This window comes from Callospermophilus lateralis, chromosome 10, assembly GCF_048772815.1.
Source record: "Callospermophilus lateralis isolate mCalLat2 chromosome 10, mCalLat2.hap1, whole genome shotgun sequence".
Lineage (NCBI taxonomy): Eukaryota > Metazoa > Chordata > Mammalia > Rodentia > Sciuridae > Callospermophilus > Callospermophilus lateralis.
The window spans coordinates 40777618-40800413 of NC_135314.1; the positions used below are offsets into that span (position 1 = coordinate 40777618).

The 22796-nt window shown below is 53.6% G+C and overlaps 2 protein-coding genes across 4 annotated transcripts; one reads left to right on the top strand and one right to left on the bottom strand.

The window, feature by feature from the left end:
- The first annotated feature begins 256 nt into the window (after positions 1-256).
- Positions 257-8710, top strand: Fam131a (family with sequence similarity 131 member A). 3 transcript variants are annotated; one of them, XM_076868816.1, is made up of 7 exons: positions 257-420; positions 1570-1630; positions 2600-2742; positions 4948-5041; positions 5281-5463; positions 5622-5738; positions 7004-8710. In XM_076868816.1, the coding sequence occupies exons 4-7, from the start codon at positions 4972-4974 to the stop codon at positions 7477-7479; spliced, it is 846 nt and encodes a 281-aa protein (XP_076724931.1). In that variant the 5' UTR covers positions 257-420; positions 1570-1630; positions 2600-2742; positions 4948-4971; the 3' UTR covers positions 7480-8710. The 3 variants fall into 3 exon arrangements, with proteins under 3 accessions (XP_076724931.1, XP_076724930.1, XP_076724929.1); XM_076868815.1 differs by lacking the exon at positions 1570-1630; XM_076868814.1 differs by lacking the exons at positions 257-420; positions 1570-1630 and adding an exon at positions 1891-1978.
- Clcn2 (chloride voltage-gated channel 2) lies at positions 8639-22715 on the bottom strand. The gene is made up of 24 exons (XM_076868818.1): positions 22520-22715; positions 20096-20252; positions 19805-19936; positions 19104-19232; positions 18884-19017; positions 18703-18780; positions 18547-18625; positions 18290-18415; positions 18117-18201; positions 17923-18024; positions 17074-17158; positions 16758-16913; positions 16329-16398; positions 15972-16082; positions 15463-15676; positions 14801-14934; positions 14403-14575; positions 14166-14280; positions 13884-13957; positions 13591-13650; positions 13436-13474; positions 13173-13277; positions 9331-9417; positions 8639-9192 (listed from the first exon to the last, which is right to left on the bottom strand). The coding sequence occupies exons 1-24, from the start codon at positions 22589-22591 to the stop codon at positions 8998-9000; spliced, it is 2712 nt and encodes a 903-aa protein (XP_076724933.1). The 5' UTR covers positions 22592-22715; the 3' UTR covers positions 8639-8997.
- Between the last annotated feature and the right edge of the window lie 81 nt (positions 22716-22796).

Consider the following 22796-nt stretch of genomic DNA (forward strand, 5'->3'; position numbering starts at 1 on the left):
TACTGAGGGGACTGGGTTCAGCAAGATTTTCTGCCCTCGAGTAGTGTGGCAGCACTGCCCAGAGAGCACCTCCCCTGCCTTCAAGGTGGCGTGGCAGAGGCTGGCGAAGACAGGACCAGCGGTTTCCGAACTCGGTCCTAAGCTCCCTCAGCGCGGCTGTGACGTCAGCCTTGTCCCGCCCGCTCTAGGTGGAGACGCGGGCGGCCACGCCCCTATGTTTACGTCACCGGCCCGGTTCCCTCTCCCGGGAGCGGCGACGGACGCGCGGCTCCCACCCCCTCCCCTCACGGGCTGTCCCCTCCCTGGTGGCGGCCGCGGCCGTACCCTCTGCGAGGCGATGGCCCGGGCCCCGAGCACGGGCTAGCGTGCTTGGGTGCCCGGCCATGGGCTGTATCGGCTCCCGGAGCCCGGCGGGTCAGGGTAAGAGGCGGAGGACGGGCACCGTTGGGGAGTCGGGCTGCGGCCGCCGGATGCGCGGGCCGCGGGTGGGTGTGGGCCTTGAGGAGGGGGCTGGCGGCAGAAGGAGGAGCCTGCACCGGGGAGGCGGGCCAGGCCAGAGGAGGAAAATGGAATGAGCGAGGAGGGGGCTAGCCAGAGTCCGGTTCGCTCCGGTGGCCTGCCTGCTTCTTGGCTTTGCTAGGCAGACCATGGTTTCGCCGCCGTCCTGTATTCCCCGTACTCCTGAGGGTGGCCAGAGGCACACAGCTTTGGGATGGACTGGGGCAGCTGAGGTCCCCGCCTCTACCGCCCCTGGCGACTGGCCTTGCGTGCCCACACACTCCCCTTTGCCTACACCTCTCCTCTCACTGTCTTGGGAGTGGCCCTGCCGTTCCCAGCTAGGTCGTTATTCTCTTAAGGAGGCAGCCTGCAAACGCGGGCCAAGCACCTCATCACAGAGTTTTGGCCTAACACTGGCTCACCCTTCAGAGTAAGGCCCCATGTAGGGCACCTGTGAGCACCTGATCACCTCTCACCTCTTACAACTTTTAATTTCATTTCTGCACCACCACTAAAACCAAAAACAAGTCACTCTTACACTGTGGAGGAAGGGGATCAAGGCTTCCTTCTCACAACTGTTGACCCCTGCTTGGGCCTTAGTTTCCATGGATGGCTATGCATTCAGGGGCCTGGCCTTAGTCCTATGCATCTAAGGTCTGCCAGGTTACTTTACTTCAGTGTCATGGAATTCACCAAAGCTAAGGCCAGGCAGGGACTTGTGATGTCGAGGGCTGGATTTGGAATGGGTTCTGGGCTTTTAGGGCAGGTGGTCAGTCACACAGGCCTTAGTATGGTTGGTACTTGAGATTCTTCAGAGCTAAACTCTGGCTGAGATTTGTACTTTCCTGGAGGGATTCTGGGATTTGTAGTCCTAAATAAACCTCATGGCTTTTGAAGCTGAGAAGCAGCAGGCTGCTCTGATCCCTCTGGCCTGCTTGGAGTTCAGGAAATCATCCCCTCCTGTAGTCAGGGGAGAGTTTGGCTGACCTCAGGACTGGCCTTGAGAACCCTGATTGGGTACCAGCTGGGGGCCAGGGATGGCCTGTAACCTGTCTTCCTTCTGGTTGGTAGCATTTCTGGGGACCACCAGCTGGCTGAGGCTCAGGGACAGAGACGGCTGCTCCAGCTAAAGGTCAGTTGTGATGTACATGGCCTGTTGGCACTGTCTAGGGGATGGGCCTTAGTTCCCCAAGCCCCAGAGAGCTTGGCTAGGCCCCTGGCACACCCACCTCCTCAAAGCCATGAGGCAGGAGTGTTCTCCTTATGTGACTAGGCACAAGTTCCAAGTGGGGAGGGGACTGGCTCAGCATCCGGAGCCAAAACAGGAATAGAACTGGGAGCTGAGCCTGGAGCAGTTCTGGGCTTTTGGTTCTCTGCATCAACACAGCCAGCATGCCTATGATTTCTGTGCTGGGCAAAATGTTTCTGTGGCAGCGTGAAGGGCCTGGAGGACGATGGACTTGTCAGACAAGTCGCAGAGGTGAGACTGGAGACCCTTGATGTGATCTGGGAGGTGATAAGAAGCTGAGGAGTTAGGTGCTCAGATGGCAAGAGGAAAATTACTCTGGCTTAGATGTTGGGAACCAGGCTGAAGCAAGAACAGAGAATTAGGAAAAGGCTTTAGGATGGGGCAGAAATCAGGGGGAAAAAATCATGTAAAGAGCTGCTGACCAGATAAGGCCGGTGAGGGGAAAGAACCAAGGCAGCGGAGGAGAGAAGGAAGCACAGCCAGCCTGCAAAGGGTCTGGGTAGTGGTGGGGAGGGGGACAGTGATGGTGGGAGAATTCAGTGTGCTTTCCAAGAGGAATGGTTAGGCTGAGAAACTGGAAGATTTAGAAATTATCCATGTTTGGGTTTCACCGCTGACTTTTGATGGCAAAATATTTATAGAGGAGGAGGGTGGCTAGTGGGCTGCCACAAAGGAACCCTGGAGACCCAGCAGTGGGATAGGGGTTTTCGGAGTTGAGGAGACCCAGGTGGTGGCTGATGTTCTGGTTAGTGGGGGAGGGGATGCCAAGAAATGATATGGCAATACTGGATGAAAATCGTGATCTTGGCAAAAGTGGGGGCCCAGCTGAATAGTCTTTCCCAATCTCCTCAGTGTCCTCGGACCCCGCGTGGGCTGTCGAGTGGATTGAACTTCCTCGTGGCATTTCTCTATCCTCCTTGGGATCTGCTCGGACCCTCCGAGGCTGGAGCCGGTCCTCTCGTCCTTCCTCGGTGGACAGCCAGGACTTGCCAGAGGTGCTTGGCCCTGGTGTCGGTGTGTTGCGGGGGAGGGACCGCATTTACATCCAGGGGATCTGTGTTCCCCCACCCCCGCCTCGCCAGCCTGCTTCGGGCCCCCTTTTCCTGCAAGCGGAGGCGCTATCCGGCCGACGGGCAGCAAGGCCGCCCCCGCGCGGGTCTGCTCAGCTCGGCTTTGTGCCAGCGGGCGGGCTTGCTCGCGCCTTCGGCGCTGACGTCAGCGCATCCCGGGCCGTATCCCGGGAGACCCTGTTGCATGGTGATGGGTTGCCAGGGAGACATACACCTTTTCTCTGGGCCTGGGCCGCAGCTGCGCGGAGCGCTGGGCACGGATGGCGGCGGCGCCTAGGGGGAGCGAGAGGAGGGAGGGAGAGCGAGCCTGGAAACACCCCGTAAGTGCTCCTCCCCTTAGGCCTGCCCGAAGGCTACCGGCGCCACCCTGGGGGCCCTATCAGCCAGGTACTGAAGGGGAGGGGCAGAGGGTGGGCTTGAGGGGCAGGTGGAGGTTTCTTTCGTGCAGGGTGGGAATATAGTAGAGGAGAGCGAGGCAACGCTGGGAAGCGGGGGTGTGCCTCCATTCATTGAGGAAAACATTTGTTGGGTTTGCTAAGGAGCACTGAGCCAGGTGCAGAGTGGAGGTAGGAACTCAGATGGGTCAGAATCAGGCCTTGCCATTCAGGGCTCCCCAGGAGCCATACAAGGGCAACGCTGGGGGAAGGGTGTCAAAGAAAAGTCAGTCAGTCTGGACTGAAAGCACCACTAGGAAGTGGCACTTGAGGCAGACCTTACATGGTAGGAAGCATTCTGTCAGTCAAGAAAGGCCTTTCTGGCCCAGAAGAAAGCTGGGTTCCTTTTCCTGCAGGCCTGCAGGCTGTTTACTGACAGGGAAGGCATAGTGGGGTTGTATTGGACCGAGGGAACCAGTGGTGAATTCCAAGGAGGTCTGAAAGGAGGCAGGGGCCTCACAGACGGGTCCTTCAGAGCCTGGGTATGAAGCCTACACTGATGTCACTGAAAAGATTTTAACTTTTATAAAATTTAATAGAGATATGCTGCGACCAGCTGCACTCCAGGAAAATTATTTGCTTACATTTAATACCATGTCTCTCGTTATTCAGCCAATGTATTTTGAGAGAGAGATTACACTTTATTAGGCACTATACTAAAATACTGGGGTGCATCAGTGACCACAACAGACAGAATTCTTCAAGGAGGTAAAGACCATTGAGAGAGACCAACAAGAAAAGGAAACACACGAAATAGACCATAATTACATATTGTGATTGATAGAAGATAGTGATTTCTTGTAGACTACATAGGGAGGACAGACTGGCAGGGTGGCCAGGAGGGTTCTTCTGAGGGGGTGATATTTCAGCCAACACTGGAAGGATGTTCAAAGGAGCCAGCCAGCCATAGGAAGAGAGGGAGGGAAAGAGAATATTCACACATAACATCCTGGGCTGAGAAGATAAGAGTATGAGGAGGTTGGGGAACCCCAGCTTGTGCTAATCTGAGCAGGGATCTTTGAGGGCTGGAGGAAGGGCAGTGGGAGCAGAAAGGACGAGAGTGGTAGTAAAGGCAGTTTGGAGGTAGAATCACGAGGTCTTAACAGATGTGGGCAGGCAAAGAGCTTAGGGAAGAGCCGAGACTAATGTTGAGGTTTGACATCAGGCTGAATGAGAAAATGGTGGGGTGATACAAAATAAGGGAGACAGGAAGCAGAGCCGAATATGGGGAGAAGGTGTTGGTTCATTTTGGTCATGCTGAGTTTGTGGCTCTGGTAGATGGTCTAGAAATAGCTGGAATGTAGATCTGAAAAGAGAGGAGGAAGGAGCAAAGGGGAGAGGAAATTAAGGAAGTCCCTGATATTATAACCTTTTGCCTTTCTCATCTTTCCTCTCCCTGGAGCCCCCACTTCAGGGCTCTTCACTTCCTGACCTGCCTGTTTCCCCTCTGGTAGCTGGGAGGGTGGAGATTAGCTGTACTTCTGTTCCCTTGTGCCTGCCTGATGCTACATTGCTCCCTGGGAGTGCAGTTCACTGGTCCTAGTTTTAAGTTTCCCAGCACCACTGGGCCATATGTGCCGCTCTGGCATTCTTCCCAGCTCCCATGTCACCCTGATACCTTGGGTGGGGTATGGATATATTGGGGTGAAGATCAGTGCTGTCAGAGGGTACTGACCTTCTGATGGTGCCCCTCAAGGTGAATGTTGGAGACACAATCGCGATGCTGCCCAAGTCCCGGAGAGCCCTAACCATCCAGGAGATTGCTGCGCTGGCCAGATCCTCCCTGCATGGTATACACCCACCTCCCATAACCTCTGCCCATTTTGTCCTTTCTCCTCCCTTTCACACATGTCTTTTGGAAGTCTTTCCTTTGGGCCTTGTCTGGGATCCTCCTTTTCCTAAAGAATCCCAGCCCTTCCTCCTACCCACATGCACTTGGATCCTTACTACCACTACCTTCCACTTCCCTTCCAGGTGTTTCTTGAACCATGCTCCTTAAGAGGCTTCTCTCTCCTTCTCCCATCCCCAGGCATTTCCCAGGTGGTGAAGGATCACGTGACCAAGCCTACGGCCATGGCCCAGGGCCGGGTGGCTCACCTCATTGAGTGGAAGGGCTGGAGTAAGCCAAGTGACTCACCTGCTGCCCTGGAATCCGCCTTTTCCTCCTATTCAGACCTCAGTGAGGGTGAACAAGAGGCTCGTTTTGCAGCAGGTGGGTGGCATAAGAAGTCAATCCTATACTGCTGCTTCTGATCTTGGGTCTGGCAGGGGGGTTGAAGTCTTTTCATACCCATCTCTGCTCTCCCATCTGCAAATTGAGCCGTGGTCTTAGCTGAGCTCCTGTTAATGGATTCTGTATCCTCCTGATAGGAGTGGCAGAGCAGTTTGCTATCGCAGAAGCCAAGCTCCGGGCATGGTCTTCAGTGGATGGTGACGACTCCACTGACGACTCCTATGACGAGGACTTTGCTGGAGGAACTGACACAGGTGAGGGGCATTCTGTGCTGATGCTGTGTGCTGGGGTGGACTTGCCTGATAGGCCTTGTGGTTCACTGGGAGCCTTTGGAAGGGGAGGGGAGAGGGACAGAGTGTTCAGGCAGGCCTTGACACCCCAGGGGCAGGAGGGCTAGCCATACTCATGCATTGGGATATCAGTAGTTGGAAATAGAGTGGTTCCTTTCCTGGAGGTGCTGAGCCTTCTGTGCCCTTGTGTGCAGTTGGGCCTCACTGTCCTTAAAAAAAAAAAAAAAAAAAAAAGCCCAGAGACCTCTGGACAACCCAAGTGCAGACGTGTCTCCAGGAGGGTCTGTGGTGCCCTGGCCTTTTCCTCTCAGGCAGCCTTCTGGCTGGCTGTGGCAGGACAGATGAGCCGCAGTGCAGCACCTCACAGGGCACTGGCCCCAGGCAAACAGGAAGGCATGCTGGGTCTGGACTCCCACAGGGCTGTGCTGGCTCTGGCTCAGCATCCTTGCATTCCAGCTTGTGGGTCTTTCTCAGGGCCAGTGCCTGTGGAGGGGACCCTGCAGGGCTGCACAGCTGTGCTTAGCTCTCCTTTCATCTTGTTTCCCTGGAGTTCATGGCTGACTTTCTCTACAGCTTCTGGGCTCAAGCCTTATAGGACCCTGCCCCCAACCCCTAAGCCTTTGAAGATGACCCTCCCAGCCCCCACCCCTCCAGCTAGGTAATAATTCTCCATGGCACCCTCTATATCCGAGCAGACCCAGTGATTGTTGCTACAGTAAAAGGGAGACTGATTTGGATGCTCAGGCCAAGATGGAACCCCAATCCGCAAGCATTTTCCTTTGATTGTATTCCAGGCCTTCTTTGACCCCTGAGATAATAACTAACATTTGTCTGAGGCTGCTACTACCCCATGTGGAATCTTTGAGCAAATTTTAAAAAGGCACCCCTTTCTCTGGTGGGCACAGCCTCAGGCCAGGGCATATTGCTCAGTGAGCTGGAATTCAGCCCACACCCACTGCCTTGTGCAGTGAACAACCTGCATGTGGTGGCTGTACATTTATTATTTGCTTCCTGTGTGCCTGACTCTTGTTCTCTCAACAACCCCACAAGGTAGGTGTTATTAGAATCCCTAATTCACCATGAAGGGAACTTTAAGACATTGAAAGATTGTGTCTACCCCCAGCCCCAACCTCATAGCAAGGATGGAGTGGGGCAGGGGAATGTGGCTTCCAGGTTGGGCAACTGAAATGGGGCCAGCAGACCTGTCTTCTTTTCTTTCCCCCTCGCAGACATGGCCGGGCAGTTGCCTCTGGGGCCCCACTTCCAGGACCTCTTCACCGGCCGACGATTCTCCCGGCCTGTGCGCCAGGGCTCTGTGGAGCCTGAGAGCGACTGCTCGCAGACCGTGTCCCCAGACACCCTGTGCTCTAGTCTGTGCAGCCTGGAGGATGGGTTGCTGGGCTCCCCAGCCCGCCTGACCTCCCAGCTGCTGGGTGACGAGCTGCTCCTCGCCAAACTGCCCCCCAGCCGGGAAAGTGCCTTCCATAGCCTGGGCCCGTTGGAGGCCCAGGACTCGCTCTACAACTCGCCCCTCACGGAGTCCTGCCTTTCCCCTGCCGAGGAGGAGCCAGACCCTTGCAAGGACTGCCAGCCGCTTTGCCCACCACCAGTGGGCAGCTGGGAACGGCAGCGACAAGCCTCTGATGTGGCCTCTTCTGGGGTGGTGTCCTTAGATGAGGATGAGGCAGAGCCAGAGGAACAGTGACCCAAATCATGCCTGGTGGTGGCATGTGTCCCCTGGCTGCTGCTGGGGGCAGAGCCTCCATGCCCAAGTGTTGGGTTCAAGGCTCTCAGCAAGCTCCTCAGCCTAGAGGGCTACTGGGAGTCCTTACTTGTCTGTTGTGTGTTTTGCATGAAAGTGTTTGGAGAGGAGCCAGGGGCCGGGCTGGGGGCGCATGTCCTGCCCCCACTCCTGGGGTTTGCCGGGGGTTGCCCGGGGCCCCTGGGGCATGGCTACAGCTGTGGCAGACAGTGATGTTCATGTTCTCAAATCCAAAATGCCACATTTTCTCCTCGGATGATGTGAACCCCTGAGGGGGTGGTTGTTCTGGGCTGTGGGATGGACTGGGAGGAAGCCTGGCCACCTCCTCTGCCCTCCCCATGCCTCTGCTTCTCTCCTCACCTCCGAGTCCATGTGCAGTGCTTGATAGAATCACCTCCACCTGGGGGGCTGGCTCCTGTGGTTTGAGCCACCCCCTAAGGACCCCTTGCCCATCTGGGCACGTGCTGTGCTTCACCTCTCCATTGTCTCTAAATCTTCTTCTTTTTCCCTAAAGACAGAGGGTTTCTGGTCTGTTTTTTCAGTCGGATCTTCTCTGGGAGGCACTGGAATGATGGAAGCATGTACCCTTTTCCTGCCCCCTCCCCGTGAGGCCTGGGCCCTTTCCCAGTCTTCCAAGGATGTGTGGGCACTTGGAGTTCTCTTGAAGGTGGAGCTGGAAGAAAGGGTTGCTCTGGTTGCTAGAGCTGTGACTTCGATGTTCTTCCAGAGAGGGCCACAAGGGGGCCACAGGGGTGCCAGGAAATTGTCAGCTGATGCCTGCGCAGCCAGCTGGGAATTGTGCCAATGAGAGATGGTCATGAGGGAGTGCCTCTCCTAGGGGAGGAAAGGGTAGTGCCTTTCTTGGCTGAGTGAAAGGCCACAGTTACAGTACCAGGGACCCTGCCCCAGCCAGGGTGTTGATGACCCAGCATGGAGATCTTTGGCAGATCCTGTATTCCAAGGACACTGGAGTCCAGACTTTTATGGCTGTGGGGAGGGTAGGTGACTGCAGAATTAAGAGCCTTATAGGCTTTGGCAGGTAAGAGGACCCAAGGTAAGAACAAGAGCCAATGGGCACAAACATTCTATATATAAGTGGCTCATTAGGTGTTTATTTTGTTCTATTTAAGAATTTGTTTTATTAAATTAATATAAAAATCTTTGTAAATCTCTATATACATCTGGTCATTGGAGGTTCCAGTATAAACCCATCTTAGTTCTACCTTTTTTCCCTTCAAAGGGGAGCAGGGGTCAAGTGACCCATCCTGCCAGGGTGGTGGCCAATCTTCCTGCACTTGGAAATCTTCCTGCAGGTGGGTGCTGGGTGGGATTCCAGGTAGGATAGACTGGGAGAAGCTAGCATCCCAGGTCTGGACAGGGGACTGGAGCTCCAGCTGCCTCCTGCTTTCCCAAGGCAGAAAGTATATGGCTACCACCATCCTGGGCCACCCACAGAAGGGTTCACTGGCACTTGTCGTCGCTGTCAGAAGGGCTGCCTTCCCGGGGAAGGCCGTGGCGGGAGCGGGGCCCCCAGAGTGCATGCACTTCAGTGGTCTCTGTGTCACTGCTGCTGGTGGCACTGTCTCGGAAGCTGGCAAGGGGTGGTCGGACTTTCACACCCTGTGCTGTGACAGAGCCCTCGATGGCCTTCCGAAGCTGGAAAATGAGAGTTGTCAGCTGTCTAGACTTGGAGCTTTCTGCTCAGGCCCCTCCCCAGCACTCATCTGGGGAAGTAAACATAAGCTTCCATGTCATTGGAAGGGATTGTGGCTTTGTTGGTTACTACTATCTCACCTCCTTTAGGGTAACAATTCCAATGAGTCTGCCAATACTGGTAACATAAGCATGATCCACTCCCAGTAGTGAGAAGATGGTGTGAGTCTGCAGGGTGGAGAGAAAACACATTGGATTTGATGTTGGAAGGGGCAGTTCTGAAATCACAGGCCAAAGGGACCCAGGACAGGGTCTGTGGGGGTATCTCAGATAATGGGATGAAGGGGAAAGGTCTACTGGAAGGAAAATAGAATGTTTCTGTGCCTGTAGGCTTCAGAAACTTGATGGCTGAAATCCCTTCTATCATTTTAATTGATGAGGTCACCCTCATGTCCCTATGTTTGTTTTGCTTTGGGCCTTCTCCCAAGTTTTCAAATGTGATCCCCAATAATTCAGAAATTGGGCTGAGTGTGGTGGCACTTGACTGTAATCCCAGCATCTTGGGAGACTGAGGCAGGAGAATCGTGAGTTCAAAGCCAGCCTCAGCAACTTAGGCCCTAAGCAACCCAGCAAGACCCTATCTCTAAATAAAATACGAAAAGGGGCTGGGGGTGTGGCTCAGAGGCTAAGTGCCTCTGGGTTCAATCCCTAGGACCATAAAAAAGAATTCAGAAATTGTCAGTCAGTCCCCCTTGTGCTGTAAGTGGATTTTCTTGGGCCAAATGTCTTGAAAACAGCTCTCCTGACTCAGCAGTTCCTGGAATTTCGGCCTATCAATTATCTCACTGTTCTGAGTTTAATTGTAAGCCTCTTGGCTTAATGGTTGATTCAAGATGGGCAGTAATAACCCTGCTTCTTGAGTACCAATTACTTAGAACTCACTTAAATCGTCTTAACACCTTTTAATTGTTTTCTTATACCCTGAAATTCTATAGAAAAGGATTTCTAGAACTTTCCTTTTTCCATCTAAGGCATGACAGTATTTATAAAAAGAGGCAAGAAGTTCAGTTTTGGAAAAAGCTCTTCTGTGTCCCTTAAGTACTTACAAAATTGTCATGTTGTTAGCAAGTCCTTCCTCATATCTAACTTGAATCCTACATGCTACAAGTCAGCCTTAATTTCCTTGTATGACTCCAGTGGGAAACATCTTTATTATAAGGTTTCTTGTTTTAATAATCCCTTAGCCTTGTCGTCTTATAGTCAAATAATCCCTCTCATCTTCTCCCAAGAAGCCTATTAAATAGTTCCCTTGGATTTTCCTAATCAGAGTGGGCTCTGGCAGGCAATATGCTTTTCAGGTTTGTAAAATCACTTGTCTGTGGCAATGACCAAGCCTTACCAATCTACTTCCTAAACATCCTAGCTATTCTCCCCAACTATTAGCCTCACTATCTTCACCAGGACTAGGGCCACAATCGTAGAATGGGTTTTCTCTCTGGCTTGGCTCTGCTGTCCTATTTTCTTAGACTTGCTCAGTGCCTAGCTTCCTAGAATGGTCCATGAGATCCTTCCCAAGCCATCCCCAGCTTGTCTTACTGGCCAATTCCATGGTGCATTTCAGCTTCCAGACTCAATAATCACTCGGCTCTTTTCTAAAAATATTCATTTCTTCCACACTTCAGACCTTCTCTCATTGTAACATCTTTAAAAATCTCCCACTGTTCATTCTTCAGTATAAATAGCAGTAGTAATTCCTAACACATTTTAAATACTCTGTGTGAGGCACTGTTTTAAGTGCTTCCAGGGTCTTATCTCCTTTAATCTTCAGAAAGCCAAATGAGGCAGGTCCCCCACTTTACAGATAAGTGAAGTGAAGCGCAGAGAGGCTAAGAAATTTGTCAAAGTTGCACAGCTAACTCACATGTGGCAGTGAGCACTGATCTGGCCCTCACAACTCCCGCTGTTTCTCTGTAGGTGACCCCTCAATGAATGAGGTACCTGGCTGGCACATGATCAACAACACAGGTTCCAAAGTATTCTTTCTCCTCTTGGAATGTTTCCTTCTGAACTTGACTGGGCTACTACTTACTGATTCCTCGGGCCTGCAGAGACATTTTGAATTCTAATCTTTTATTATGTCCTTATCATCTAGTTCTTTGTATTTTTGTTGATTGGTTGCTTTTAAAGGCTTTTCTTCCTCTGATTTTTACATTTGTAACAAACATCTGCTTTGTCCCTTTTAATTTAATTAGACATCAGGGAGCCCATTGGAGGGTCCAACTTTCTTGGGCTTGAGAACAGTGAACTGACAGGAAGAGACAATGTGGTCTTCTGAAAGAATCCTGGGAGCAGGACCAAGAGCTCTGAGTTCTGGCCTGACTCTGCTAAACTGACTCAGGCAATGACCTCCTCGTCATGGGCCTCAGTTTTCCTATGTACTAGAATGGCTTAGATGACAGGCCTTTTATTTTTAAAAATATTTTTCAGTTGTCATTGATGGACCTTATTTTATTCATCTATTTAATACAGTGCTGAGAATCAAATCCAGTGCCTCACACATGCTAGGCAAGTTCACTACTGCTGGGCCACAACCCCAGCCCAGCCACAGGCTTTTTGAGTCAGACCATCTTGTATTCCAGGTTCCACTCCTAACTAGCTGTGTGACCTTGAAAAACTTGCTTACCTCCCAGAATCTCAATTTGTTCTATAAAAACCGGAATATCACAATATCTATCTTATAGTGTGGTTGTGAGGATTAGATTACACATGTGACCACCTTAGCACAATGTCTGGCATATAGCAATACTCAAAAATATCATCATCATCATTGTGGATGTCTGAAGATTAAGATGATTAATCATTGTGGAAAAGCTTTAGCAGTCTTAGGGACAAAGGCTTTAAATAAAAGCCTAATATATTATCTTCAGGCCTATCTCCTTTTTTTTTGGCAACTGTATTACAATTCCCCATTCACTTTAATCTGAGGTCTTTATCTAAATGCTGGCAAGTTCCTTTATTGCTGTTTGCTTTTTTGTTTCTCTTTTGTCCCCTGTCCTTCCTGCCTCCACCTCTGCTTGTAGCATGCAACGCTGACTCTTGTGCCTAAACCAGCCACCCACCCAAGCGTTGGGCCTTGGGAGTTTTACCTGAAGCCTGTCCCCTCAACCCACATCTTCCAACAGAGGTTTGTACATTAAGTCTGTCAAAGATTTAGCTTTTGTGGGGTGTGTCTGCACTCCCTGCCTTTACTTGGAAGCCTGTAGGTGCCCATTGGCACCAGCTACCTCTTGGGAGCCCTGAAGCCATACTCCCCAGAAGGCCCCCACCTTCCTCAGGTGTCTGCCTCACCCCCTACTCACCTATCTGTACTGAATCTCCCCATTTCTGCAGCAGGGTTGACTTTCTGCTGAGCTATTTTCCTGAGTCTCTACCAGTTTTCCTTTGGCCCATATTAAACCAGACTTTCTGGGGTCTGACATTCCAAACCCCCCACTGAGTGTTTCTCATCTTTGTTTATTTCTTTTCTGCAGTCTCTCCACCCCTACTTGGCTATTTGTTAGCTTGTTTATTAGATTTTCTTATCCTGCCTGTTTCTCACCCGATCTTTTCAGTGTGGGTGTATCAGCCTTGTTGGGCTCTGGCAGCCTCCTGCCTAGCTCTGACCCTGGCCTGGCCTTTTGGCTTACAACCAGCTCAAGCTCTGTCTTTGTTGCTGCTTTGCTCAATGTTCCTGGGGGTGAGGCTAAGCAGAGGAAAAATGATGCCTGGCTCCACTATGGAGCAGGGCAAGGCTAAGGGGCCTTGGCTTCCAGCCTCCCATTGCCCTCAGTAACATATCTGAAAAACATCTCAACAGAGTCTACTCTCTCGCCTCTTTCCTTTCCCACTGGCCTGACTCTAAACTTGTTGATGTGTGTGGGGCGGGTGGTGGTGGGGGCAGACCCAGATCCCTATTTTGTTCCACACCAGGCCACTGGCCCTACCTTGTGCAAAGAGGTGCGCTCCACCAGCTGGAATGGGGCAGGATCAATTTTGCAGTCACTGAAGTTGACAGGTTCATCTAGTTGTTGTTCTTCCCACTCCAGAATCTGAGAGGAAGAGACTGAAGGTTAGGGAGAAGGTGTCAAAAGCTGCTCTCACCTTCCTAAAGGTTGACTTGCCCTTTATTCTACCCCATGGTCTTTCCCATCGGAAAGACTGAACACACCCAGGAAGAAACAGGGTCCAGAGTCCAGTGGTGCCTTACCTCCTCAGGGCTCATCTCGCCTTCCAGGTCCGAGTCACTCTAGAAAGGAGGGAGGGAGGTGAGTGGAACTCCAGCTCTGGGAGGTTTACCCAGCCTAGACTTTCAAACCTCCCTGCCCAGTGCTCCTGAGCTGCAGGAAGAGAGGCTGAACATACCGCCAGGGAGATTCGGACCCGCTTCAGCTTGCGCTTGTCACAGGATTCTGGCTTCTCCAACTTTGTCAGAGCCAAACCAGAGAGGAAAGGTGTTGAGGTTATAGGGAGAGGGGAGGTGAAGGGTGTGGTAGAGCTCAGTGGGAAGGGCACCCTGCAGGACCAGAGCTGACAGCTGGGAGGGCAGAGGGCAGGTAGAATGGGGCAGGCACTGACTGGTTAATGGAGAGGGGGGTCTCAGCCTTAGAGGGAACTGGGGATAAAGTAAACCAGGAGGGGCGGCTCCAACCACTCACCTCTGAAGCCGCCTCAGGAGGTGGACTGCCACAGAAAAGGCTCCTGAGGGCAATGCCTGCTGACTCCACATTGCCTGTGTTCCCAAACACAAGGCCCCAGGGGAAATATCATCTTGGGGGAAGAGGACCAGAAGAGGTGGAGAAAGCAAGAGAGAGAGGTGTCTCATTTCTACCCCTGGCCCATCTGGGGGGTCTCTTTTAGCTGATAGGGTAAGTAGGAATCCTATGGATCCCAGTGGCCTGGCTCAGGCTGTGTATGGGATGGAGGAGAGATGAGCTCACCTGTAGGACTCTCCCTGAGGTTGGTGGCATTGCTGGGTCCCCTCTTTAAAGCAGGCTTCAGGGGCTTGTGAGTCTCCCCACGGGAGGCAGGGAAGCCTGAGTCGTCTGTGTTCACCTGCATGGTAGGAAAGGGCTGGAGAGGCTGTGGCTCCAGACCACCTTCTAAATCATCTTCCCCATCTTGTCTATACAACAATACTTTGGAAATGTGTGTGGCTGTGGGGCTTTCCCCCTCACCTGGAAGCGGACAGATGTCCCTGGGCTAGGAGGACTCTCCTGATCAGAGGGTGGAGATGTCTGGGCCTTTCTACGCTCCTGCATGTACTGTCGCCGGCGGGTGGGGCTCAGTTGAGCTGCCAGTAGGGCCACCACCTGTGAGCGTTCAATGGACCCCAGCAGGATCATGGACTCTGGATAGAGCAAGTGGGAAGACTCAGTTGCTTGGGGGTGACCCTCCCACCCCTTGGACCTTCTCTCACACCCAGAGTGGGGCGTTGGATATAGGCTGCACACCACAGGGCAAGTGCTAATCCATTCCCTTTGGAACCAAGGAGACTAGTCCTGAGCTCCCTGCCCCTTCCTGAGCTACAACCCTGGGAGGTGCTCACAGCACCTGGGAACCCTCCTAGCCTCACCAGGGGACTCCACCAGGGCCAACATTCGACCCTTGGTCCTGTGCAGTGCCAATCGCAGATCCCGGAAGGTGCAGCTGAGGGCCACGTGGGGAACATCCCGCACCATGATGTCCTCCACTCGCACCCGGTACTGCCTAGGGGCAGAGTGGGGTACTCAGTTTGTCATCAGCATAAGGAGAATAGCCCAGAGCACTACCACCCCAGTGTCACAGGGAAGGCCCCAGAGCCCCAGAGGACAAGGGACAAAGGCTCAAGTGTCCACAAGTATACCTACCCACCACTATTTTTTGTACTGGGGATTTAACCCAGGGGCACTCTACTACTGAGCTACATCCCCAGCCCTTTTTACTTTTTGAGACAGGGGGTCACTAAGTTGCTTAAAGCCTTGCTAAGCTGCTGAGACTGGTCTTGAACTTGTGATTTTCCTCTCTCAGCCTCCTGAGTCACTGGGATTATAGATGTGTGCCACTGTGCCTGGCCTCACCCTTCTTTTTGGTCAGTTAGGGCCACCTACAGGGAACCCCAGGGATAAGGCAGCCTGAAGGGAGGGAAGGAGCAAGGTGGCCAGTGCCCCAGCTTAAGGCCTTGCTGGAGGTGGGTGAGAGGGCTCCTAGGAAGCCTTCTGCCCCTCACCCACACCCTTTGCACCCTGTCCTCCATACTGGTGGCGGCCCCAGCCCAGCTCAGGCAGGTAGGGCAGTTTCTTGATCCTGATGATGCTGTCATAGAGTGAGGGCTGTAGGCTCTGGGCAACAGCATTGGCCAGGATGACGGCAATCATGACAGGCAGGATATGGGCGATCTGGCCCGTGAGCTCGAACACAATCACGGCTGTGGATACTGTGTGTGTCACTGCTCCTGCCAGTGCAGCCGCCCCTGGGGAGAGCCATTCTCAGTCTCAGGATGCCCAGGCCCCAGAAGACCCTCCCTTCCCTGGGAAGGGCCTATGGTGGTCCCTCAGGGCAGTCCCAAATAGTCCTTAGGACTGGACCTCTGCATCTGCCAGCAGGGGGCACCAGAGACTCAGACTCTGTGGCTGGGGCAGTGGTCTTCCAAGGCAGACACGGACAGTGAGGGTCAGGGGTTACACTGCTGGGGGCATGTTTGCCTAGCATGTAAGACCCTGGGTTTGATCTCCAGCACTGCAAAGCAAGAGACCTAGAGCACTTACCAACCACTGCATAGCCCCCAGGCACAATCCGGTAGGTACTGCTGTCTGTGTGAATCCCATCTGGGAACCAGGCAGCCATGCTTTCACCCACCAGACGTCCAAATGCTGCTCCTTCAGGGAGGGGGGTGGGAAGAGAAAAAGGTAGTGGAGGGGGAGGGCAGGGGCACTAGGAAGAGAAAGGGTCAGAGGGTGGGGGAGGGGCCAGTGGGTCATTCAGTGCAGGGGGCAACCCTGCAGGGTTGGGGGTCTGGGCAAGGGGCTGGACTAAAACCCACTCCTGGGCAGAGAGGGGATGGCCAGGGATTGCCAGAGTATGGGGAGGGTGCAGGCCAGGAGGACAGGCAGTTGCAAACTCACCGATGACAAAGACAGGCATGAAGGCCCCGCAAGGCACAGGGATGGTTGTGGCCAGTGCAGACATCCAGAACTGCAGACAAGAGGCAGTTCAAACAAGCAGAGGTGCCCCCCAGGGAAGCCTGTCTTGCTTATCAGCGGGAATGATCTCCCCAGGTATCCCAGAATCCCAGGAGGTGAAAGGAAGGGAAAGGAGTCTGGAACCAGATGGCTTGGGTTCAAATCCTCACACACCGAATAACTGTGTGACTGTGGGCCAATTACTTAACCTCTTTGTGTTTCAACTCCGTATCTTTAAAACAAGGACAAGAGCATTTCTCTTATAGGGTTGCTATGAAGTTTAAAGGAGTTAACACAAAGCAAGTGCTTGGGACAGCGCCCGCACCCCGTAAACCTATGTAACGTTAGTGATATGTATGTAGGAAGCCCCACCTTCATCAGAATGAAGATGACCAGGGTGAGGAAGACGTTGGCACGGGGTGGGCTCCAGGCCTGTGAGGTGCTGGATGGCTCTAGCTCTTCTACTAGGCCCTGGCGGACCCATGTCCGATTGTCAAACAAGGTGACCAATGTCTCCTTCTGTGAAAGCTAAGGTAAACAGGGTGCCTCAGGCTAGGGAACAGACAAGCTGCTGGGAAAGAGCCAAAGGAACCCACAAGAACAGGGATCCCAGAGTCATGCTGGGCTGTTACTTTAGAAGTAATGTGTCTGAGGGAGGAGTGCACGTGTCAGTTTTGCCTGGGGTTACCTGTCCAGCCATGAACTGCCCAAAGCCAGGGGGGAAGGTCAGAGTGGAGATGAGCAGGGTCACCAGAGCCGGAAAGAGCAGGCGTCTAGAGATATAGGTTTCACAGCATCAGGCATGGGGAGTGTGACCTCCTATGGATGGCAATGAGCTGAGTGCCCTCACATACCTCAGGGCTGAGGTCAGAGCAGAGTCTTGGCTCTTATGAGTAGCAGCAGCAGAAAATCCATCCCTAATGCTTTTTTGGACACCTCTGAGCGGTGACTCTGCCCTCCACCCGCAGAAGGCCCAACTGAAGGGCACATTGTGTGAGGGTATAGAGACATTTCTGCTTCTGTCTCTCTGTGGCGTCTTAGGGTGAAGATTAGTGTACAGGAAGCTGGGGTCACTCATGAAGTGGACCAAAGGTGCTGTAGGGAGCAGGTTCAGTTGGCTGCCCTCTCCCTTAAGGACGTAATTTCAACAAAAGTCACTTCTCAGGCCTCTCCACTCCTAATCATCAGGGTCACAACTGAGAGCTGTGTTCCAGAGATAAAAAATCTCATCCATTCCCATGGGTCACAGGGGGTAAACCAAGGCAAACAAACACTTTCCAGGGAACACTGCCATCTAGGCCAGGCCACAGGACGAAAGAAAGCTTCAGTCTTGGATCCCAAATATCCTTTGTCACTACTAAAATTTCAACTTTCCAGTAATTCATATGATCGTCAGAATGTTTAGTCAGCCTGGAAATGCCATTGGCTCATTTCTCAGTGCAGTGCCTAGGCCACAGTCACATTCTCTCACGTCCCCCTGCCCCGTCTGGCCCTCATACAACCCAAAGCTTCCTGGAGAAGTCTATGGTCAACTCACTTCCTCATGAGGAAGCGATTGATGGTTTTCTGCTTCCGCATCACCTGGACAATCTTCCGGTTCAGGTAGACAAAGAGGGCTCCCCCAAAGCCACTAGCAATGCTGGAGAGGGAAGAAGCACTAGTGTTGAAGAGGGTCTTCTTGTGGAAGCCTCCCTCCTGTCCGCCCCCACCTCCCACCCCTCAGTTCCTCACCCAATGACAGCAAAGGCTGGCAACTCCTGCAGGTCAAAGGGAAAGTCGAGCCGGAACCGGGTTTTGAAGAGAGCAGTAATGGTCTCTGAAGGAGTAGCAGGGAGGCAGGTCTAGCTTCAGCGATCCCCCACCTAAATCATCTTGGGCTCCCTCATCCCCCAGGTGCCACCCACCTTCATCACGGTTCCAGACTGCCAAGACCCGGAAGATGAAGGCACTGAAGGTTGCAGCAAAAAAGCCCCGCCAGTAGTTTCGCACAGCGAAGAAGGTGGAGGTGACCTCGATACTGAACAGGACACCTGCCAGGGGAAGGCAAGAGCATTATTTGGGGCTGGGCGTGGTCTAAGGACTCAGATCCAGAGGAAAGGGGCAGAGGAGGAGAGGCCAAGGCAGGGTTGGGTTGCTGTGCTCATGGAGGAGTCCCACCTACCTCCAATAGGTGCTGCAAAGCAGCAGCCCACACCCACAGCACAGGCAGCAGCCAGCATCTCTGTGTTCCGAGATTCATTCTGGCAAGAGTGGTGCAAGGGGGCATTAGCCTGGGCTCAGCACCTACCCACCCCCTTTTCCCCAGGGATCCCCTTACCTCGTAGATACCCCCAAAGAGAGAAAGGAACTTGCTGAGAAGGGCAGCACACATGCTCGCAATATGCACAAAAGGGCCCTGCAGGGTGAGGGCCTGTGATGAGTGGGGAGGGGACCTGCCCTGACCTTGGCCTGGTCTCTTCCTCCACTGGGAAGGACTCCATTCCCCAACCTGCAATTACCTCTTTGCCAAGGGGCATTCCACTGCCCAAGGCACAGGTCAGCCCAATGACCTTAGCCACAAAGGTCTTGAGAGTGAGGTATTCTTTCAGCACCACTCCCCGCAAGATGGTCTTCATCTCGGGGATGCCAGACCCTGGAGGGGGTTCATGCCCATAAAAGTCACTTGATGTTCACACTTCAGGAGGCCTGACCTCTGCCCTCTCCTCTCTCCTATCATACCAACAGCCTGAGGGGCCAGGATCTGTGTGAATCCGGCTGAGAAAGTGATGAGAACAACAGGGTAGGTAACCCAGGCCAGGTACTGGAGTAAGATGCTGGTGTTTAAGCCCCGAGACATCCACTGCTGGGCTGTGGAAAGAGGACATGCTGCTGGACCCCAATGCACACACCTGCTCCTGGCCACTGGGACACACTAATATGATGTTTTCCCAGGGAATACTGCACAGAGCCTGGGCACAGATGGAAGGAAAGGGGCCCTAGGGCATACACTAGGACAAAGCCCACTGTAGGTAAAAGGGTCAGTTGGAAAAAGGCAAGAAATTTGCTGGGTGTGGTGGCGCACACCTATAATCCCAGTGGTTTAGAAGGCTGAGGCAGGAGAGTCGCAAGTTCAAAGTCAGCCTCAGCAACTTAACGAGACCCTGTCTCTAAATAAAGTATTTAAAAAATGGGCTGGAGAAGTGGCTCAGTGGTTAAGTGCCCTGGGTTTAATCCCCCATACCAAACCAAACCAAACCAAACCAAAACAACAACAAAAAACCATCACGAAGTTATGACCTATGGGAGTGGCAGTATTTGTGCCGGAAGGCAGTTAGGCCGTATGGGGAAAGTGATCAGTGGCCAAGAAACCTCAACAACTTTTGCACATTGGAAGTAGGTTGGTTTCCCCCAGTCCTCCCCCTGCCAGCCTTTGCTCTCACCCTGTAGACAAACAGCAATGGCATAATCCATGGCCCAGCTGACCAGTGCCATGAGGAGCCCCAGGAGGACCAGGAAGATCCAGTCTTCACCAACCCTGGATACTAGGAACTTGTGGCAGCGTACTGAACAGACTGGGAGCAGGGAAGGTAAGATCAACAGGGAGTCTGGCACCAAAGTACTCCTATCCTGGTTACTGCTTCTCCCCTTCCTCCACTGGTAGCTCCAATGGCTTCTTCCCCCATCAGCACATCACAACCCCACCAGGTCCCCTGCCCCAACCCAGGTCTCACTGCGGCATCTGGCACATCGGCTCTGTCCATATTCCAAGAGCTCTGGGGGAGCCCGAGGGGAAGGGGGCCCCTTCCAGGGCTCAGGGCCTCCCAGGCGAATCCGAGCAGCTTCCTCTTTGGCAAAGGCCCCGAGTTCCTGAGTATACCGGCCATACATCTGGAGCAATGGGGAAGATGGGGCATTAGTGTGCATGGGCTCAGTGGGGATACAGGGAGAGCGCCTGGGGCCTTGACTCCCCTTCTCCCAGCCTCCATATTGTATACCCCCCTCGAACCCACAGTTCCCACTCTGGCTTGGCGTGTGGGAACAATGTACATTGCTGAGTGTGGGGGCTGCCCTGGCTACAGTGACAGGGACAGCCAAGGTACAGGGACACAGATCTGGGGGTGGCAGAATAATTGGTCCTCTTCTCACAGGCCAGAGGTGGGAGCACTGAAGAGGAGTGGGAGGGAAGGCTCCAGAAGAGGGAAAAGATGGAAAAGCCTAAGGCACAGTCTGAAAGTGGGAGGAAGGAAGGTCAGAGAATAAGGGATGGTCAAGGGCATATGGGCAACAATAAGAGCCTGGCGGAGCTGAGGGCAGCTGAGTAGGGCCTGGAAGCAGGCGCGGCCCCAATCCTTATCACGTTCCTGCTGGGCCTCTGGCCTGTTACCAAATCAGCTGCACCCCTCCCACCCACCCTAATCCCCTTGTCCCCATTCTCCACCCCCACCCCCGACGACTAGCCAACCCGCCAGCTGGGAATGGAAAGCTTCTCCAGGAGGGTGGAGAGTGCTTGGTGGCCTCAGCCCCACTCTAGAGCTGCCCAGAGTCCAGTAGCAGGTCGGGGACAGCAGAGGCGGCGGATGGCAAAGCTGTGACAGTGGATGCTGGGTGATGGAACGGGAGAGTAGCCGAGCTATGGACCTGCCAAGCTGGGCGTGTGTTGGGGGGTGGGGAGGAGTAGATTCCGGCTGCCACCCGCAGAGCTTCAGGACACAAAGGGCTCCTGTTGGGGCTGGGGATGGAGGGGGGAGAGGGAGGGACAGATAGAGACACAGACAGAGAGTGAAAGATAGTGAGAAAAGGGAGAAGCTCAGAGAGGAGAAGTAGAGAGAGGCCAGAGAAAACACAGGAGAGATGAGGGGGGAAAGAAGCAGGGAGGAGGAAAAGAGGGTAGAATATAGAGATACAGTGTAGGAGGGGGGAGGTGAGAGACAGACAAAGGGTAGGAAGGACAAGGAGAGGCTGGAGCAGAGAGTGCCGGGGGAGAGCTTGACCCTGAGAGCTCATTCCTGAGATAGAGACACAAGGGAAGGAGATGGAGATGTGGCTGGTGCAACAGAGACACCGTTTGGGAGGTCAGGTGCCTGGCTCCATGATCAGTGCCCCCTCTTTGGCCTCTGCAGACTACAGATATCTCAAGTCCCAAGGGCTTGTTCTGCTCCCTTTGCTCTGCTCCCATACCTACCACCTCCCCTGGTCATCCTGTTTCATCCAGTCTCCCTTTTTCTCTCTCTCTTTTGTAATTGGGCACCTCCCAGACTCAGTTATAGCCCAGGCCCTCTTCACCTGGAGAGGTTACCTCCCTGCCACCCTCCTGGGCAAATTCCAGCCCAAGCTGATAAAAAGGAGCCATGGGCCATTCCTTTACCTAGGGCTTAGGTCTTCCACTCAAGTGATATAAAAAGGGTCAAATGGCTTCTCAAATACTAAGTAAAGGTTGAATCAGCTGAGAACCCAGGACCCCTCCTCATTAGAAAATGAGGTCAAGGAACACCCAGGGTTGGGTGGGGGCTGTATACCTAGGGACAGCATGGACAGAGGTCCCAATTCCCACACCCATATCTGCTTCACCCATCCTCCCTAAAGCTCCTATCCTCCAGGGTGGCAGGCCATTCCCCCTAGCCAGGATTGACTGAGAGGTTCCTGCCAATGCTGGTTTTGAGTTCACAAAGGCAGAGGTTTGAGTCTGATCACCTGTCTACACACTCTAGATTCTATGCCTAGCAGAATGTCATTCATGTACATTGTAGGGACACAGGGAATGTCTTGGATGGTGGAGATAGAAGGGGTGTGGAGAAAGTTCAAGGGTGTGGATGGTACTGGGGAGGGGTATTAGCGCGCTGAGACTTGGGCTCAAACGGTGAGGAAAGGGGCAAAGAAAACGAGTGTGTTGGAGTGGGGGTAAAGGGAAGCACACCGCAGATAAACGCTTGGTGTCATTGTCCTCTGCAGGCCCCCAGGCTCAGCCAGAAGCCAGCAAGCAGCTTTCCAACCTTTTGGCGCTGCAGCCTCTCGGACTCCTCAGCCTCAGTTTCCCCAGCTCAGAGGACTGAGGCGGAGGTAGGGTAGGCCCCCAACCCTTGCGCTTCCTAGGGTAATCTGGAACAGCTGTGCCGAAGTGCAACCCTTCGAGCTCGGCTCGGCTTGGCTTCACTTACCAGGGTCTGCTCGTATTGCAGCGCTCGCGGCTCCATCCCCTCCTCGGCCGCCACGGCCGCCGAGGCCGCCATCTCCGTGTACTGCCCTCTGGCTTCCCTGTGCCGCTCGGGCTCCGGCCTGGTCTCTGCTCCCAGCCCGCAAAGCCCGAGCAGGCACCCGTCCGGTCCCCGCAGCCCGAGCGGCCGAGTGCAGAGTGTGGCGGGTCCCGGGCGGGCGCCGCAGGCGCAGCCTCCCGCTCGCGTCCCCTCCTCGGCGGGCGGGCCGAGGGCGGTGCCC